Source organism: Choloepus didactylus, chromosome 4 (genome assembly GCF_015220235.1).
Source record: "Choloepus didactylus isolate mChoDid1 chromosome 4, mChoDid1.pri, whole genome shotgun sequence".
Classification (NCBI taxonomy): domain Eukaryota; kingdom Metazoa; phylum Chordata; class Mammalia; order Pilosa; family Megalonychidae; genus Choloepus; species Choloepus didactylus.
In genome coordinates this window covers 17,283,983-17,303,760 of record NC_051310.1, presented here as the reverse complement: position 1 = coordinate 17,303,760, position 19,778 = coordinate 17,283,983, and the positions used below count along the sequence as shown (strand labels likewise).

General features: G+C 35.6%; 1 protein-coding gene and 1 long non-coding RNA gene across 3 annotated transcripts in view; one reads left to right on the top strand and one right to left on the bottom strand.

Annotated features, from left to right (window-relative positions):
* RPS6KA5 (ribosomal protein S6 kinase A5) overlaps window positions 1-19,778 on the bottom strand; it is a 231,590-nt gene that overhangs the window by 149,347 nt on the left and 62,465 nt on the right. For both annotated transcript variants that reach the window (XM_037832058.1, XM_037832057.1), the window contains exon 2: window positions 12,695-12,766. In XM_037832058.1, the coding sequence (XP_037687986.1) occupies window positions 12,695-12,766 (72 nt within the window). The remainder of the gene's footprint in view (window positions 1-12,694; window positions 12,767-19,778) is intronic.
* The window catches only part of LOC119531158, a 100,439-nt gene that overhangs the window by 21,801 nt on the left and 58,860 nt on the right, over window positions 1-19,778 (top strand). The gene's annotated exons all lie outside the window — the stretch shown is intronic.

The following is a 19,778-nucleotide window of genomic DNA, read 5'->3' as shown; positions in this document are numbered from 1 at the left end:
ATTATTATCTCATTAATCTTATAATAAGATTAATACATATCTGTGAGATATGCATTATTAGCTTAGGTCTATAGGTACTTAATGCTTGTAGCAGTCAATCCTGGATCTTCTAAGTCATCCTTACTGCCCACAACTGTGAAACCACCAAACGTGGATAAGTAAATCAACTCAGCTGCACCCTCTACAAATACACAGCCATTTTTTTCCTTTTTTGTCACAGTGAGGCAAAAGTACTTCAGATATCCAAAACACATGATAAAAGTATGATGATAAAAGGAAATTCAATGAGAATACGTTCATGCTCCATCAGAATTATTAATAATGCACACAAGTACATTTAGAATTTCTTTTATACTCAAACAGATACCCGAAAGAAAGTAAATGGTAAAAACGAAAGCAGAAGAAAAGATAAGGAGAGAAATTCAAACAGGATCATCATTCTCACAAATATCCAAAATTTCATCAAAAACAAAAGGATTCTAAAGGATCATTCAAAGATATTTTCTAGATTTGGGAGCATTCGTCTGAAGGTTAATGCGAGAGACTAGAGCATAAATTGCTATACCTCTTACTGTTCTGGGCTCTGGGAAGGGGGCCGGGCAATGGGTTCAGAAAAATATATAGGGATGATCTTAAAAGCTGGCAACCTAGAAGGAAAATAGCAGATGTGAATGAAAAACTTAGAGAACAAGTAGTGCTATGTTTTCCGTGAACTGACTCTCTGTGGAACAATTCAGAGAACGAAGCAATTTGGGCAGGATTTGGACAGCTGGAGAAAAGGAGGCGCACTACAGATGGGGGAACCGGAGAAGGCAGGGCATCAGAGGATGGGAAAGTACACGTGATGGCAAGGGAGCAAAAGAAAATTAACCAGACTAGAAAGTAGGCAAAGTACTAGAGTAATGACAGACAAAACAGGAGAAACAGAGCTAAGTTTGAAAGCAAAGCAGGAATTTGGACTTGAATAATTAACTGGAAAAAGAGGCACAATAACTTCTGAAACAGGAGAACTGCACAATAATATTGTATTTTAACACTATATTATTTACAATATTACATGGTATAAAAATGCATAAATGGGAAAGAGCTTGCAGAAAGGCAGGCTAGCTAAGAAACTTCTACAGCAATCTATGATTAGAGCAGAAAAGAAAAGGTAAACCCAAGGGTGACCTTAAAGGAAAAACTATAGAACTTTGTGACAAACTAGAAATAAAGAAGTAAAATTACAGAAGATTAAAAATTAATTCAAAGTTTCTAGCTTAGGATCTGATCAGCAGATTAATGATAGGTGGAAGGAAATAATAGATGGAAAGGAAAAAACAAATCAATACTCTGAATAAAAGAGAGATTTTCCATGAATGGTACGCGTATTTAAATACGTGGTCAAAAAGTAAATTTTTCATATTAAATACTCCATAAAGTCTTCAAGACATTTGACTTTTCCTAATCCACAATACCAAAAAAATCCAATTCTCCAGAAAAGTTTTCAGTTTCACTTCCAAAGAAAACCTTACATGATACATAAAGATATCTGATGAGGTTTTTCTATTATTCTAAGTAGTACTGAAAAAAACTTATCTTAAAAAAAAGGTAATGAAACTGAAAGGTCAGTTGTGAAATTTTTTTAATAAAAATCAAGATTTTATTATATTCATAATAAAAATTTCCACCTACTCCATTTAGTCATCAAAACTGTGATTTTTAAATACAGAAATATCTATAATGACATTTCTTAGTTATTCCATCTTCTTATGAAAGCAGCATACCATTATCTGACAAAAAGGAAAAGCAGTATCCATGTCTGTAACAGTAGACCAATTATAGGACAGTGAACAAGCATGGAATGGAAATGTAAGAGCAAAACATTACTGGTAAATTGTTTCCTTGCCTTTGCAGAATTGTCTTGAAGATCTGCCATCAAACCACTAAAAGTTGAGATACATAATGAGACAGAGTATTAAATATATTGAAAGAAAATACACACAAGGTTTGGATTTTAATTTCATATTGAAAATTTCACAAGTAGGAAACTAGCCTATAATTTCCTTCTTCCTACTGTCTTGCGTTTTTTTTGTTATCAAGATTATGTTATTCATAGGTCTTAACCGCAAACCACAGGAGATGACAGTTCCAAGAAGGTACACTTCTGCAGAATGGCACCATCAGTGAAGGATCTTTTGCTGTATGCCTCACTGAAGGATTCTTCACTTGCAGGAATAACCCTTGACAACATGATTATGTTGACCATATGGGAAACTGATATCATTGCTTCTACCACCAGTTTTGCCAAAACTAAAATACAGTCTTCCTAAGGCTTGCACACTCCTCTTCCTTTTTGTGTGTTGCAGTAGGTACTCCTTGAATATGAGAATAACTGGACTGAAAAATGAGAAAGCTCATGTTTACAAAGTGACGCAAAGTGTATCATCATAATGAACTGTAACTAGGCAATCTGACTGCTTTCACTGTTGCCACTGGACTAAACCCCAGGAGCCTGAATGGCAGAGCCATGATTACCCAGGGAAGCTCAGGATGATGGAACTGAGGGCTCCTTCTCGGTGGTCCCATAAGTGTGAAGTGCTTACGTTTCTAATTCTCACTTGTCACTGGATAAATTTTAAAAGCTGAGTCACAAAAAATCATTTTTCAATAAATTTAGAAGACATAAGAAAAACATATTAGCATCATACAATGAGTTTGGGGCAATAATTCTTTTTTCTATTCTCCGAAAGAGTTTGTAGAAGATAAGAATTATCTATGCTTTGAATGTTTGGTAGAACTTGTTCTTAATACTGTGCCAAGTGGTTTCCTGGTGGGAAGACGTTTATTTACTGACTCGATTTCTTTAATGGTTATAGGCCTTTTTTCAGGTATTCTATTTCTTTTTCAATCAGTTTGGTAATTTAGACATTCAAGATTCATGTACACATTAAAGTTTGAGGTAGAACTCAGAACACTAACTCCTATCACATCCCATATTATGTGCTCTTTTTGTTCAATATTTCAGGTTTCTTTTTTTAACTCCACAAAATTAGACATTATGATCACGGTTTTATAAAGTTGATATTGTTTAGATTTTTGTTTGTTTGCCAATCCTTTTTTTTTTTTTTTTTTGGCTTTTATAAAGGGGGTTTATTTGGTTACAAATAAATAACAGTCTAAAGGCCATGCAAATGTCCAAATTAAGGCATCAATACAAGCATACCTTCACCGAAGGAAGGCCAATGGCATCCAGAAAACCTCTGTTAGCTGGGAAGTCACGTGGCTGGTGTCTGCTGATACCAGGTTGTGTTCCAGCTCCTCTCTCAACTCTTGTGCGTTTTACAAAATGTTGCTTTTGGGGGCATTTGTCCTCTCTTAGCTTCTCCAGAGCAAAGTGTCAGCAAAAGTCTGCTTTCAAAGGCTGTCTCCAAAATGGCTCTCTAAGCTGCAGCAGTGAGTGCCTTCTGTCTGAGACTGTATAGGACTCCAGTGATTAAATCAAGACCCAGCCTATATGGGTGGGGTCCATATCTCCATGAAAATAATCCTAATGTTTCACCAATAGTTGATTAAATCACATCTCCATGGAAACATTTAATCAAAGGATTCCAACCCAACCAACACTAATATGTCTGCATCAAAGAACATGGTGTTTTGGGGGACATAATACATCCAAACCGGCACACCATCATCCCTGAAGAGCTCTGTGGTTGCTCTTCTCAGTAGTGCCAATCCTTTTTGCATCTCTGAAACTCTTCTCGGATTTTTTTTCTTCTCCCTAAAATATATCCTGTAGAAATTCATTTACTGAGGCTCAGTTTGTGGAAAACACACTTGGCTTTTTTAAGTCTGAAAATGTCTGCTGTGCTCTTACTTTTGAAAATTAGTTTCACTGGGTATACAATTCTAGACTGTTGTTTAATTTCTCTGGGCATTGTCTAGATATTCCACTCTCAGATGGCTTTCATGGTTGCTGTTGAAAAGTATGTTGTTAATCAAATAATTGTTCTTTTGTAAGTAAGTATTTTCTCTCTGGCTGCTTTTAGGGTACTTCCTTCAACTGCTGTTCATCAGTTTCTTGCCCATGTAGTTAGGGAAGAATTTCTTTTTTACTTATATGCTTGGGATTTGTTGCTCCCTAAATCTATGGGCTCATAGCTTTAATCAGTCATAGTATATTCTCAGCTGTCATCTCTTTGAATAGAAGACCCTCTTCCCATTCTATTAGTTCCCTTTGGAACACTGAATAGATACATGTTTTATCTTCTCTGTCTATTCTCTATGTCTTAATCTCTTTTATATATGACATCTCTTTTTTTCTCCATATATTCTGCATATTTTCCTCAAATCTATCTTCCAATTAATGAATTTTTTTCATCCCATCTGCTATTGAACCATCCATTTTTATAATTTATTTCATTTTTTTTTTTTTTACTTTTGGAAGTTCTATTGATGCTTTTTCAAATCTGCCTAGTCATTTTTGAGCATGTCTTACTCCTTAATGTTACTATCAATTCTCATTTCAAAAAATATACAAATATACAAAAAAATAAAAAATATATATTATATTTCATATCTAATAATTCTATCAGTCTCTTGAAGTCTAATTCTGCTGTTTGTTATCTTCACTTCTTTCAGTCATGGTGCCTTGTTTCTTTAATATTTGTGATTTTTGATAATAAGATCATGTTTGTAAAACTTTCTTTGGAACTTCTTTAAGGTCTGAGTAAGAGTTATTCCTCCGAAAAGGATTTATATTTGCTTTCTTTAGGCTCCTGTGAACACTACCAAGTCAGGACCGTTGTAAATTAAATTCTTGCTTGTTGTTTTTTTGTTATTGTTGTTTTGGTTGTTTTTTATTTACTTTGATCAAACAGGTGGTAAAAATTTAAGCTGCAAACCTCATGATGCCTGGCTTATATGTATGAATGCTCAGAGAAGGCTTTTGTTTATTTATTTTCTCTCTCCCTCCTCCCAGAGCTGATGCTGAGACAGAGAAGTTCCTCTCCATCTCCCTTTGCAAGCTGGATTTTTTTTTTTTTTTAACTCTATTCTTTTACCGAGCCTTCCCTACCTCTTCTGGGCCTTAAGATATTGTCTCCCATGCTCTGCATGAAAATAGTAAACCCAAAGAAGCAGCTCACAATTCCTTCGTAGATGCCCCCCGTGAAATTTCTATCTTTAAAGAGATTAATTGCTGCTCTAGATTCCTGCCCCTTTTAAATTTTGATTTAGGAATTTTCCTTATTCTTGCCTTCTTATCTATGCAGTTAAGTAGCCTTTTTTTTTTTTTTTTAAAGGTAATTACCTGGCATTTTTATGGGTTTAGTAATAAGAGAACATTTCTGTCATATTATCGTATTATCAGAAAAAGAAAATAAGTTGCGTTTTCATTTCTACTTCTGTCTCTGGAATATACTGTGAAACCTAAACTGACAAAACAAGTAATAGAATGGCTCTTGTTCCATTAACAATACATTTTAACAGTGTGCTTGAGAAGATTTTGTGGATACTATATTTTGCTGTAGAGAAGTATCCATTTCTATCGAATAAAAGCTGTTTGGCTACAACAATATCTGGAATAAAAATGATCTTACTCTGAGTTTTTATTTTCTAAAAAACTGCTACAAGTCTACTTTTAAAACTAAATCAGTAATAACTAAGTTAATCAAAAGCAGAGGTAAATAATATGTAAACTGTAGTTGCATTTGACCAACTGTGCTTATGTTTTTACTGTTTTTGCTTTTGGTATAAAAGCATAAATGCTGAAATTTCTAAAACTATAATAAGAAAAAGAACGTAACATCTAATCCCTTAGAAAGACAATGTAAACATTGCAAATAAAAACAGTAATTTGCTTTCAAATATTTGAGGATCTTTACAGGAATCCCTTACTATATGGAATAAATTTAACTCATTCATTCATTCAATAAATATTTATTGAGCAACTATCAATGTACAAGGCATTATCTTGAAAAGTTACCTGTTAAGAAAATTTCTCTTTATCCAAATCCTGTTTTCCTGGTGATTTATATTAATGAATTAGAGATGAATTCTAATGGAAGAAAATATACCAAGACACTAAAAACCCTTCAAGTAATACAGATTATAATTTAAGTTTAAGCATGTAATATTTTTCCAATTTCTTAACATCTCACAAATTGCTAAACTTAACCGGTAGCAAAAAAAAGGAAAATAAGACCCTTCTGACATCAAGGATTACTTAAACGTGGAATAAACTTAGGAGGGAAGTCATATAACCTTGCCTTCAAAATATCTAAAAGTATGCCTGAGTTCATGCAAAAATCTGAAAGTGAGTGAACTAACCTGAACGAATTGATCATTTAAGTTGGACAACAGGAGGCATTAATGAAGTTAATTCTAAAGAATATATCTAAGTTACTTCACACCAACTAGTATGTATTTGGTGTTAGATAATGACTGTTGGTCAGATGTGGAGAAATCAGAATACTTACACACTGCCAGTGGGAATGTAAAATGGTACAGCCACTTTGGAAAAAGTCTGGCAATTCCTTAAAAAGTTAAACATACAGTTACCATTTGAATCAGCAATTCCACTTCTAGGTATATACCAAGAGAAATGAAACTTATGTTTACAGAAAAACTTACACACAAATGTTCATAACAACACTATTCATAATAGCCAAAAAATTGGAAACAACCTCATGTCCATGAAATAATGAATGAATAAACAAAATGTGTGGTATGTCCATATAACTGAATATTACTGACCAGAAAAAGGAATGAAGTACTGATACAAGACACAACAAGGATGAACCTTGAAAACACCATGTTCAGTCAAAGTAGTCAGTTACAAAACCACATATTTTATGATTCCACTTATATGAAATGTCTAGAACAAGAAAATATACAGAGCCCAAAAGCAGATTAGCGGTTGCTTAGGGCAGGGGAAGATGAGGGCATAGGGAGTGAACACTAAAGGGTGTGGGTTTCTTTTTCAGGTGATGAATATGTTTAAAAATTGATTGTGGTGATGGTTGCACAACTCCGTGAATATATTAAAAACCACTGAATTGTACATTTTAAATGGGCAAACTGTATGGTATGTGAATTATATCTCAAAAAAGCTATTCCCCCGAAAAAAAGTATGCAGATAAAAGATTCTATGGACATAACATAAATTGACTTCAAAAAGCTTTGGACAAGATGTTGCAACTAATGTTTTTCAAGAAAAGTGAGTCACCATAGGATTGTGACTCTCCTTCCCCTTTGGGTAGATATTGCCTTAGAAATAGGAAACAAAGAGGGATAACAGAGGTTAAGAACATTATTTTGACATTTTTAAAATTCAATTATTGAGATATATTCACATGCCATACAATCATCCCCGATGTACAATTAATTGTTCACCGCCACATTCAATTTTTGAACATTTTCATTATCATACACAAAAAAGAACAGGAATAAAAGTTAAAGTAAAAAAAAAAACCCAAAACATCCCATCGCCATGTCCGCATATTATTCATTTCCTTTTTGCCCTCATTCTTCTACTCTTCTGTCCATACACTGCATAAAGGGAGTGGGAGCCACAAAGTTTTCATAATCACACAGTCACACAGTGTAAGCTATATAGTTATGCAATAGCCTTCAAGAATCAAGGCTACTGGGTTGCAGTTCAAAAGTTTCAGGTATTTCCTTATAGCTATTCCAATACACTAAAGAGTGAAAAGAGATATCTATATAATGGAGAAAAAAAACCTCCAGAATGACCTCTCGACTCTATTTGAGCTTTCTCAGCCACTGAAACTTTGTTTCATTTCACTTCCCCCTTTTGGTCCAAGAAGGCTTTCCCAATCCCATAATGCCACAGCCAAGCTCATCCCTGGGAGTCACGCCCCACATACAGGGGAGTGCAGTGAGTTTACCTGCACAGTTGGCTTAGAAAGAGAGGCCACATCTGAGTAACAAAAAGAGGTTCTCTGGGGGTGACTCTTAGGAACAATTTTAAGTAGACTTAGCCTCCCCTTGTAGTAATAAACTTCGTAAGGGCAAGCCCCAAGATCAAGGGCTTGGCCTTCTAATTTGGTAGCCCCCAATGCTTGTGAGAATATCATTAATTCTCCAGGTGAGGAAATTTAGTATTTCCACATTTTCCTCCAGACCCTCAAGGGGGCTTTGCAAATACATCTTCATTCTCTGCCATAATTATTCTGGGATGTATTGGGGCTTCACATTAACCTGCACAAACCAACCAGACCTCACTCCCCAATCAACACTCCATGTAAATATGTTTGAATAAACTGACCATACAAGTCAAATTATATAACGTGTTACAAAAAATATAGATCTGGCACCTAATAAACATCTCTTTTTTTGGTCCCACGCTGAAGCTCCAAAAACACGGTCTATATCACCCTCCATCCTTCAGTATGATTTACCTTAGTCCTAACCAAGTCCATTTGGTTCATATCTCTAACTGAAGTTTGATCTCTTTTTTCAGACTCTAACATTTGCTGTATATGGTAATGCTGACATTCATAGCTGCCAGGCTCTGGTTCTGAGTCTCAGGTGTCACACAGATACCCAAAGTTTCAGGGAATGAACAGGTTATACACAAAGAGCTCAGCATCTCAGAATTCAGAAAAAAACCATTACAACTCAGGAACAGATGTAACCACTGTTAAGAGCTTACAATCTAGGAACTTTTACAATCAGCCTTCCCCTGATAATCTATGCTCTCAGATTCAATTCTCAGAGTTTACACATTATATTTAGTCCATATTAGTGAGGCATTATAATATTTTTCTTTTCATTTCTGGTTTATTTCATTCAATATACTGTCTTCAATGTCCATTCACCTCACAACTTCACTCCTTCTTGTAGGAGCTCAATATTCTATTCACAGTTTGCCATTCCATTCATCAGTCAATGTACCCTTAGGTCACCTCCATCCACTGCAAATCATGAATACTGACATCATAAATCCCACCATGCAAATGTCCCTTCATGTACCTCTTTTCAGTTCTTCCAAGTACATACCCAATAACCAAGTTTCAGAACCACATGGCAGACCCATGCTTAGCTTCCTGTGGAACCACCACACTGCTCTCCAGATGGGCTACACCATTCTACTTCCCCATCAAGGGTGATTAGGTACACCCCTCTCTCCACATTTTCTGCAGCACTTGTATCCCTCTGTTTATTTTTTAGATGGTTTTATTCACACATCATACACTCCATCCTAAGTAAACAATCAATGGTTCCCTGTATAATCACATAGTAATGCATTCACCACCATTATCTATATAAGGACATTTCCATTTCTTCCACAAAGAAAGAGGAAGAGGCGAAATAAGTAGAAAGAAAAAAAGAAAGAAAAAAAGTGACAACTAAAAAGCAACAAAAAAAAATTAAAATATAATTAAAAAGTCAGACAACACCACCAACACCAAGAATCCATACCCCTCCCTTATATCCCCCTCTGATAGACATTAGGTTTTGTTACACTGCCTCTGCTACAAACAGTGGAAGCATATCACAATGTCAACACCAATCATAAACACTATTTTACATTGACTGTATTCTTTTTCTCCAATACCACCCCATTTTTAACACCTTGTAAAGTTGACATTCATTTGTTCTCCCTCATGTAACCACATATTTGTATATTTAATCACAATCATGACCACTCTAGGTTTCACCAAGCCATACAGTCCCAGTTGTCATCTTCCATCCCTCCCCTGTCATCCTACATGCCCCTAACCTTCCTCCCTCAACCCCACTCACAGTTGTCCCTGTTCAGTGTACTTACATTATTGCACCACCTTTACCCAATACTGTGCTTCAAACCTCTCTCTCCTGTCTCTTCCTATCTGTCTGTAGTGCTCCCTTTGGTATTTCCTGTACAGCAGGTATCTTGTTCACAAACTCTCTTAGTGTCTGTCTGTCTGAGAATACTTTAAACTCTCCCTCATTTTGAAGGACAGTTTTGCCAGATATAGAATTCTTGGTTGGCAGTTCCTCTCCTCAGTATTTTAAATATATCATACCACTGCCTTCTCGCCTCCATGGTTTTCCCTGATAAATCTTATCGAGCTTCCCTTGTATGTGATGGATCGCTTTTCTCTTGCTGCTTTCAGAATTCTCTTTGTCTTTGACATTTGATAATATGATTATTAAGTGTCTTGGCGTAGGCCTATTCAAATCTATTCTGTTTGGAGTATGCTGTGCTTCCTGGATCTGTAATTTTATGTCTTTCATAAGATATGGGAAATTTTCAGTGATTATTTCCTCAACTATTCTTTCTGCCCCTTTTCCCTTCTCTTCTCCTTCTGGGACACCACTTACGACACACCCATTCACGCTGTCATTCAATTCCCTAAGTGCTGCTCATATTTTTCCATTCTTTTCCCTATCTGTTCTTTCGTGTGTAGGATTTCAGATCTTGTCCTCCAGTTCATGAATCCTTAGTTCTGCCTCTTCCAATCTGCTGTTGTGTGTCTCCATTGTGTTTTTTATCTCTTCTATTGTGTCTTTCATTCCCATAAGTTCTGCCAGTTGTTTTCTCACACTTTTCAATTTCTTCCTTATGTTCGCCCAACATTTTCTTTGTATCCTTCATCTCTTTTGCCAAATCTTCCCTCAACTCATTGATTTGATTTTTGGATTGATTTAGGAGATTTGTTTAATAATTAGTTGTTTCAATTCCTGTACCTCAGTTAAAGTGTAAGTTTGTTCCTCTGACTGGGCCATATCTTCGTTTTCCCTAAGGTGACTCAAAATCTTTTGTAGTCTAGGCATCTTGTTTCCTTGATTGTCCCAGTCAGCTCTTCCCAGACCAGACGGGCCCAGGTCTCAGAAGGAAGGTGTAATCAGTATCAAGTTTCCCTGAGGAGAAGGTTGTCCGACTTTCCTGTGAGGCCTCTAGACTCAGTGCTTCTCCTATCCTGCCCAGCAGGTGGCACTTGTCAGCCCACAGCTCCCCACTGGTGTAAAGAGGTGCAGTCCCTTTAATTCACAGTGGACCCTGTCCTGGCAAGGGGTTGAGGGTATCAGAAGCCAAGCTTAAGTTGTTTCTGGTTTGTTTATTTTCCCCCAGGTCCTGAGGTATAAGTTCTCTAAGGCAGGGCTGCCACTTGAGCCGGGCCCCATCCCCCTTTTCTTAGGGGAAGATACACCCTCCAGGGAGTTATCTTCTACACTTGAATTCCTCCTTTGTCTTTCTGACTCTCTTGCTCGGGTTAGGGCTGAGAGTTGAAAATGCCTGAGGTTTTCTCAAATGAGCTGCTTAGAATGCAAGGAAAAAGAAAAGGAAAAAGAGCAAAAGCCCCTTTTCAGAGCCAGTCCCCAGCCCCTCAGTTTTGCCGTTCAACTGGTGTTTGTACCCAGTTCTCTGTACCCCTTTTCTTTGGACACAGCTGTTTTCTGGTATTCTGAGCTCAGCCATCTCCAAAAGCCTCTGTTTTTATTTAGTTTTTTTTCCTTCAGCCCTGTCTCCTCTCTACTGGGAGGAACCTCAGATTCCTGCTTGATCAAGGCTTATCTGTTTTTGTAGCTTTTATTCAGTAGTCCAAATTTGTTAAATTAAAATTGCAGTTGGAGTTTGGTTGAGCTACATTCCCTTGCTCCCAGCAGGGACTGCTTCTTTCACAGCGAAGTTTTGCAACTCAGCCTGCTATGCCGGTAGAGGGAGGAGCACTGGCTCCACAGCTGTTACTTACAGATTTTATGCTGCAATCTCAGCTGGTCCACCCATTCCTGACTGGTGTATGATGTGTGAACAGTCTCGGATGTCCCCCAACAGTGTTCCAGCCTATTTACTAGTTGTTCCTGGCTATTTACTAGTTGTTCTAGAGGACTAACTAAATTCCACACCTCTCTATGCTGCCATCTTGCAGATGCATCAAACCAAATGCAGGGGTCTTCGAAGTGAAGGTTCTGTGTGACTGCACAGGTTATATATCCATGAAGCTACCCTGACTTTTGAGCAACAAGAGCAGTGGTAGCCAAAATCCAGAAGGCACAGAAAAGCATAAAGCAAAATATCAACGTCCCACCACCCAGAAACTACCACTGTTATCATTTTGGTGTAGATCCAGAGATTTCTCTATGTACATAAATATATATATATGTATTCACACAATTTTTTTCATTATGGAAAAGGTGTATTATACATTCTCTTCTGTAGTCTTCATTTTCTTATTACATTTTGGAGAGTTTTTCATGTTAGTAAATACAGATCATTTCAATCCTATTGCACAGAGATTTCATGTTCTTTTTTCCCAAACCCCTATTGTTGGATGCCTGAAGAGTCTTGAGTTTTTCATTATTACAAATGATGTACACTGAAATCAATAATGCTGAGTGAGGACTGAATGAGTCAATCAAAGTAAAGCACTTCACAGAGTACTTGGCAAATCCCAAGCTCTCTATGTAAGTCATTTAAAACAAAATACTGTCAGATTGCCCTGTGTAAAAATTGAACTAATTTACATTCCCAAGAGGAGAGTGAGAGGGCTTAGTTTCCTTAAATCCTTGCCAATTCTTTCGATTTTTACGTTCTGTATTTCTTCCTCTGTGAATAAACTTTCATGTTCTTTGACAGTTCTCCTACTAGATTCCTCGTGCTTTTTAAGTTTTAATTGATTTCTGTATTGGAGACAGCAATCCTCTGTCATATGAATAACAAGTACTTTTTTCCTTAAAAATAAAGAATTAACATAAGACTTACCTCCAGTTCCTAGGACCTTCAGGAGTTCAAAATTTTCAATCCCCACCTTCTCTGCATGTCCTGTTAAATTAGCTAAAAAGAAAGAGAAAAAAGAAGTAATTAGGGGATCAGCACCAGGAGGGGACATATGGGGGCCTCCAAGGTGCCAAGAGGGTCCTAGTTCTTGATTTGGGTAGTTAAATCAGGGATAACTGTATAATGATCTATTAAATTGTACAGCTATGTTTTAAGCAATTTTTGTATGCTATATATTACAATAAAATTTTATTTTAGAATTTAGCAAACATATTTCATATGTACCAGAGAATATAAAAATTAAAAGTGTTAACAGATTATGTTCTGACCAATATAATCAGAAATAAACAAAAATCTAATATATAGGTATGTAGTGGGGGAAAAACTGGACAGATTTGTAAGATTTATCACTGATTCAACAAGTATTTACTGAGTGTCTACTAAATGCCATTCCCTGGTATTCAGCTGGGTTCTAGTCTCATATCTGCCACAAAGTACCTGAGCACATCTCAGCATCACCAACTCACTCGTCCACCCTGTGTCTCTGTTTCCTCATCTCTGAAATGACAGCATTGGCCTCAATGATCTCAGTGATGTCTGTCAGCCCTAAGACTATGTTTAAAACCATAAACTCTTCAAAATATATTCTACCCTAAAAGAACAAATTAGGACCTCTTATAAATATTTTTCCAAAGCAAGTTCCACTGAATCCTGGTCCTATCCTATGAGATGACAGTAAGTACTACGTTTGCAGGAGAGGTGGGGAGCAGAGTGCTCTTGTCAAGTAAATTTGGAAATGGCTGGCTTAAATAAGGTAAAGCAAAGTTTCTTTACTGCTGAAACTCAGATCCTGTACTATGAAAATATGCATTGTGAATCTCCAAGACTGAGATACTCTATTTGTCAAAACTATTTAACAAAAAAGTTATTTATGGTAGCATCATGTGAACATTGTGTGCACTAGCACTCTGTGGAAGTGTTTAAGAGGCAGCTGGTCCAGGTCTACCAAAAACAAGCTGTGTGTCCTTGGGTAAATTATTCTCTCTGTATCTCAGTTTCTTTTAGTGCAAAGTAGGATAATAAAAACACCAACCCTTAAAGTGTATTGATGTCTGCAACTTAATTTGAAATGCATTAAAAAATTAAATGGATTGATGGATGAATACAGATATGGACAGATATATGATAAAGTAAATATACAAAATGTTAACTGCAGAATCCTGATAGTGGTATAAGGATATTCAATGCATGATTCTTTGCAATTTTCTGTATCTTTGAAATTTCCATAATAAAATGGTAGAGAATAAAATAATATCTACCCACAGGATTGTAATGAAGAATAAGTAAGCTAGTAAATTTATACAGTGATTCTAAGTGTTTGTAAATAAGTTAATGCTTTGGGATTACAACTTTAAGAAAGTTAGACTCAACTAAGAACTTCTAGAATTAAAGATCTCAGAGAATATGTAATTTCATTGTCTTTCCACAGCATAAATAAACACATAATTTTACAGTGGGCACAAATCATTGACATCAATAAAGACCTAAAATGAATACCAAAAACAAGGATATTATTGTAAACTCATAAAAACATATCCTCTTCTAGTATGTCAAGCACATCATATTAAAAGCCAAGCTCACAGGAGACAACCACTTTCAAAATAATGATTTGGATCTCTTCTAATTAAATGTTAAAACTGTCAAAAAAGTCTAACACTGAAAATGTTAAAATTATTAATTTGTTCTCATTATTAGAAGCCATGTTTTATCTACTATAAAATAAGTAAAGGCCCAGCTTTCCAAAAGCATTTCCCACATATACTATATTTTTCTCATATCTGTATCTGCTGCTAGATTAGGAAGATAAGGAAAAATATCTTTTGATATGCAGCTACTTCAGCCTTTCTTCACTAACCATAGAACTATTCTCACAGGAAATAAAAGAGCTCACATAGTGTTCTACAAAGTATACTATCAAAGAAACCCTGGTCATTGACAAAAATCTTTCCGAAGGTCTGTAGAGGACTGTTTTATCTCATAATCTACTCTCTCTCTCCATTATTTTGTTTCTGACATAAAGTAACACTTTGTCTGCAACAGGACCTCCATGTTTCCCCCAATCTCCGATCCCCCGGAAAAAGAATTAACAGTCTCACAATGAAAAGCACCAAGGAAATGACCTTACGGTGACGGAATGGGGTGAAATTCTCCACATATGGAGAAGTTTGTTCTGGTTTCTTCAAGGTATATTCTCTTAGGATTCTCTTCTCTTCAGTTTAGCTGCTTTGAGTTTATTTTTGTCTTGCTTTTCTATGGATTGTTCCCAGGTGGCTGGTGAGGTAAGGCAAAGCTTGTGTGATGGTTAAGTTCATGTGTCAACCTGGCCAGCTTATGGTGCCCCATTGTCTGGTCAAGTAAGCACTGGTCTGATCGTTAATGGGAGGAAATTTTGTGGAATTAAATCTTCAGTAAGTTGATTCCATCTATGGCTGATTACATCTACAATCAATAAGGAGACTGCCTTCAACAATGAGAAAAGTCTCATCCAATCAGCTGAAGGCTTTAAAAGGAGAAGTGATGATTTCAGCAGTCAGAAGAGAGAATTTCCACCTCTACCTTGGAGAGCCAGTTTCTCCTGGGGAATTCATCGAAAACCTTCATTAGAGTTCCCAGCTTGCAGCTGCCCTATGAAATCTGGACTTGCGTATCGCTACAGTCACATAAGCCAATTCTTATAAAAATCTCTTAATATTTACAGGTATCTCCTGTCAGTTCTGTTTCTCTAGAGAACCCTAACTAATAACAGCTTGTAAGAGGTTCTTCCCTTCCTCACACCTCCAGCCCCAGGTCCAAGCCAAGAACTGTTGGCTTGGAAGGACCTTGAACCTGGGCTTATGAAAAGCACTCTCTCTTTTTTTTGTAACCTCGAGTTTCTCTACAGTTCATCTTTATTGACCTTTTTTTGCTTAAGAATGGCGAGATTACAATGGTTAAGCTTAACAGATACCTGCTTAAGGTAAAGAGACCAGTAAGTCTTAAATGGTTCCATAACATTCAGCCCAGCTCACCAAGGAAAAAAGGCTTCAGTTTGGGGTATGGAACCAAAGATTGAGCTTGTTATAATGTATTCCTTTACTTCAGTTTGTCCTCTCTGCCTTAATGTCACTTGGGAACCAAACAGTTATAATTGCAATAGGGTAGGATACAGAGATCTTAATTCTGATAACAGTCATCAGAGCTATTATTTGGGTTTATCAGATAATATTCTTTTGGTTCATATGTTTCTCCCTTGAAGATATGAGAAATACCAAATTTTTCATTTAATAAAATTAATTACAATTTCACTGGTGTAATAAAAACATTATTCATCATTTAACTCTGATTTTTCTTTATTTATTTTTATTATTTTACTTCAGAAGTGATAAGAAACAGAAACAAACAGTTCACAGATCTTAATTTTTTGCTCAACAGGTCAAATAACCAAAGACATCTGAGCACCAAAAATATAAAGTCAACATTTTTTTAAAGTTTCATTGAGCTATAATTTACATATAATAACATTCACTCATTTTAAGTGACAGTTTGATGATTTTGATAATTGTGAACAGTCACGAAGCTGCTACTGCAATCAAAATATAAAACAGTTCCATCACACAGAAAAGTTTCTGGATGTCCTTTTGAAGTCAATTATTTGGCTGACCACTGGCCCCAAGCAACCTCTGATCTACTTCCTGCCATTATATTCTTGACTTTTCCAGAATGTCAGAATCATGCAGTATGTAGTTTTTGCATTCAACTTCACTTAACCTAACATTTTTGAGTTCCATCATTTTATTATGTGTGTTACAACTTCATTCCTTTTTATTGCTGAGAAGTATTCCATAGTACAGATACAGCACAACTTGTTTCTTTCACCAGTTGATGAACATTTGTTTTGTTTCCAATTTGGGGTTATTATGAGTAACACTACAATAAACATTTGTGTAGAAGTGTTTATGCTATGTTTTCATTTCTCTTTGAGTAAATACCTGGAAGTGGGACTGCTACACAATATAGTAAGTGTATGTTTACCTTTATAAGATACCACCATACTATTTTATTAAAGTGATTCTAATATTTTGTATACAAATAATACATGAGAGTTCCAGTTGCTCCACATCCTTTCGAAGTCTTGGTAATACCAGACTTTTAAATTTCATCCATTCTAGTGGGTATGGAGCGGCACCTCACTGTGGTTTTAATTTGTGTTTACCTGATACAAGTATATTGACCACCTTTTCATGGGCTTACTGGCTATTTGCAGATCTTCCTTGGTGAATTTCTCAAATCTGTTGACCATTTTCACAGAGTTTTTGTCTTATTAAGTTGTAGGAGTTCTTTTTACATTCTGGATAAAAAGTCTTTGGTCAGATACTGAGTTTTGCACATTTATTCTCCAATTCTTTAGTTTGCCTTTATTTTCTTATTTGCGTCTCTCAAAAAACAATTTTTTTTTAATTTTAATGGAGTCCATTTTATATTTTGTTTGTTTTGTTTTTTGCTTTTTTTTTTCTTTTTGGTCCATGCTTTTCGGATCCTGTTTAATAAACTCTTGCCTAACCTAATTATCACAGAGATATTCTCCATATTTTCTACTAGACGTTTAATAGCATTGGGTCTTACATTTAAGTTTATACTCCATTTCAGGTTAACTTTCTTACAGGGTGTAAGGTAAGAGTCAAGGTTCATTTTTTTCCTCATAAAAATATCCAGTTATTCCGACACCACTTGATAAAACAAAACAAAGCAAAAAACTATCTTTTCAGCATTGAATTATGTTGACTTCTTTATCAAAAAATCAATTGAACAGAAAAGTATGGGTCTATTTTGAGACTTTCTATTCTGTTCCATTAATCTATATGTTCAGCCTTACACCAATTGCTCACCATCTTGATTACTGAAAGTCTTTAAATCAGGTAGCATAAGCCCTCCAATCTAATTATCTTTTTCAAGTTTGTTTTGCCTTTCCACATCAATTTTAGAAACTAGTTGCCATTTTCTACAAAAAAGCCTATTAAGATTTTGATTGGAATGTCTAGTCCTTTAATGTTTAGTATAATCATGGATATGGCTGGATTCGGGTCCATTGTTTTATTATCTGTTTTCAACTTTTCTTCTCTGTTTTCATTCCTATGTTCCTATTTTCCTCACTTAAAAAATCATTTGAATATTTTTTAGAATTATACTTTAATTTTCACTTTGGCATTTCAGTTCTACTTTGCATTATTTTCATAATCATTTTTCTAAGGATTACAATGTAATCTTTATCCATAGTTCTCTTATAGTTAATACTGTACCACGTCACATAAAATATATAAACCTTCCAAACATTATTTATGTTATTGGTGTTATATATTATTTGGGGTGTATAATAGCTTTTATATAAATTATAAACTTCATAAGGCAATGGTATAGATTTGGCTAATATGATTTATAAAGAAATTATGAAGAAAAAGGTGGGGGTGGGATAGCCTTTTGTACTTGCCAGGATATTTACCATTTTTGATGATCTTTCTTTCCTAAGGATCCAGGATTCCATTCCATGTGACATCATTTAACCCCATTCTTAAGGAACTTCCTTTGATATATCTTATAGTACAAGTGATGAATTCTCTGAGATGTCTCTCATCTGAAAAAGTCCTTATTTTACCTTAGAATTTAAAACGTTTTTGTATTGAAATATAGTTTACATAACAAAAAAAATTCACCCTTTTAAGGTGTACAGTTCAGTAGTTTTTAGTATATTAACAAGGTTGTGCCATCATCAACACAAACTAATTCCAGAACCACCTTCATTCTTGAAGGGTATCTTTCTTTGATGTACAATTTTGGGTTAGCAGGTTTTTCTTTTTTCGAGCACCTTAAAGATATTGTTTGTTCCACTCTCTTTTGTCCTCCACAGTTTCTGAGAAGTCAACTATTAAGCAGATAACCATTCCTCTGTTTGAAATGTGTCATTTTTCTTTTATTGCTTTCAACATTTGCTCTTTATCTTTGGCTTTCAACAGTTTTACTACTACATGTCTTGATGTAGACTTCCTTGGGTTCACTGTCTGGTGTTCACTGAATATCTTCTATTTGTTGATTTCCATTTTTCATCAAATTTGGGAAATTTTTTTGGTCTTAATTTTTCAAATATTATTTATAATCCATTTTCTTTCCTCTCCTTCTGAGATGGACTGTTTGATATTATCTAAAAAGTATCTGATGCTGTGTTCATTTTTTTTTTCAGTGTTTCCTCTCTGTTCTTGATATTAGTTCATCTCTATTTTTCTATCTTCAAGTTTACTTACTTTCTCCTCTGACATTTCTATTGGACTATTAAACTCATCCAATTCTGCATTATTTTTTACTTCTCATACTTCTATTGGTTCTTTTGTGTTATTTCTATTTATCTGCTAACATTTCCTATTTTTTCATTTGCTAAACACCTGTCATTTTATTTTTTGGAGGATACTACAGCAGCTGCTTTTTAAATCCTTGTTTCCTAGTTCTAATATTTCATTCATCCCAGGGTAGAACTGAGTTGATTTTCTTTCCTCTTAAATTATCTTCCATTTTCTTGGTACTTCATATTCCAGGTAATTTGGGAATGCATCCTGGATTATGAATGTTAATTTGTGAAGATTCTAAATTATAATTTTTTTCTGCAATAAGATCTGTTTCTTTTGTTTTAGTAGGCAGATATCTTGCCTGGGCTTGAATTATAAATTTTGTTCCTTGGGAGGCAGATCCAGTCTTAGTTCAGACTTATCTTTAGCTGAGCTGTTTTTAAACTCTTACACTCATGCATGGTACAGAGGTCAGTCAGATACTTGACTGACAAAATTTGGGGGCCTTCTCTCTGGCTCTAGCTTTTCTTCCTCTAGGATTCCCCCACTATCTTCAGTGGTCTTGGTTCCCAAGTTTCAGTTTTCTGGTTTCTCTAGCCCAAGAGACTATTGTTTCCAACTCCATCACTGTCCACCCCCAGCAGTGTGGACTGCACTTTGCCCATGGCAAACATCAGTGGAAAAGGGAAAGTTACTTC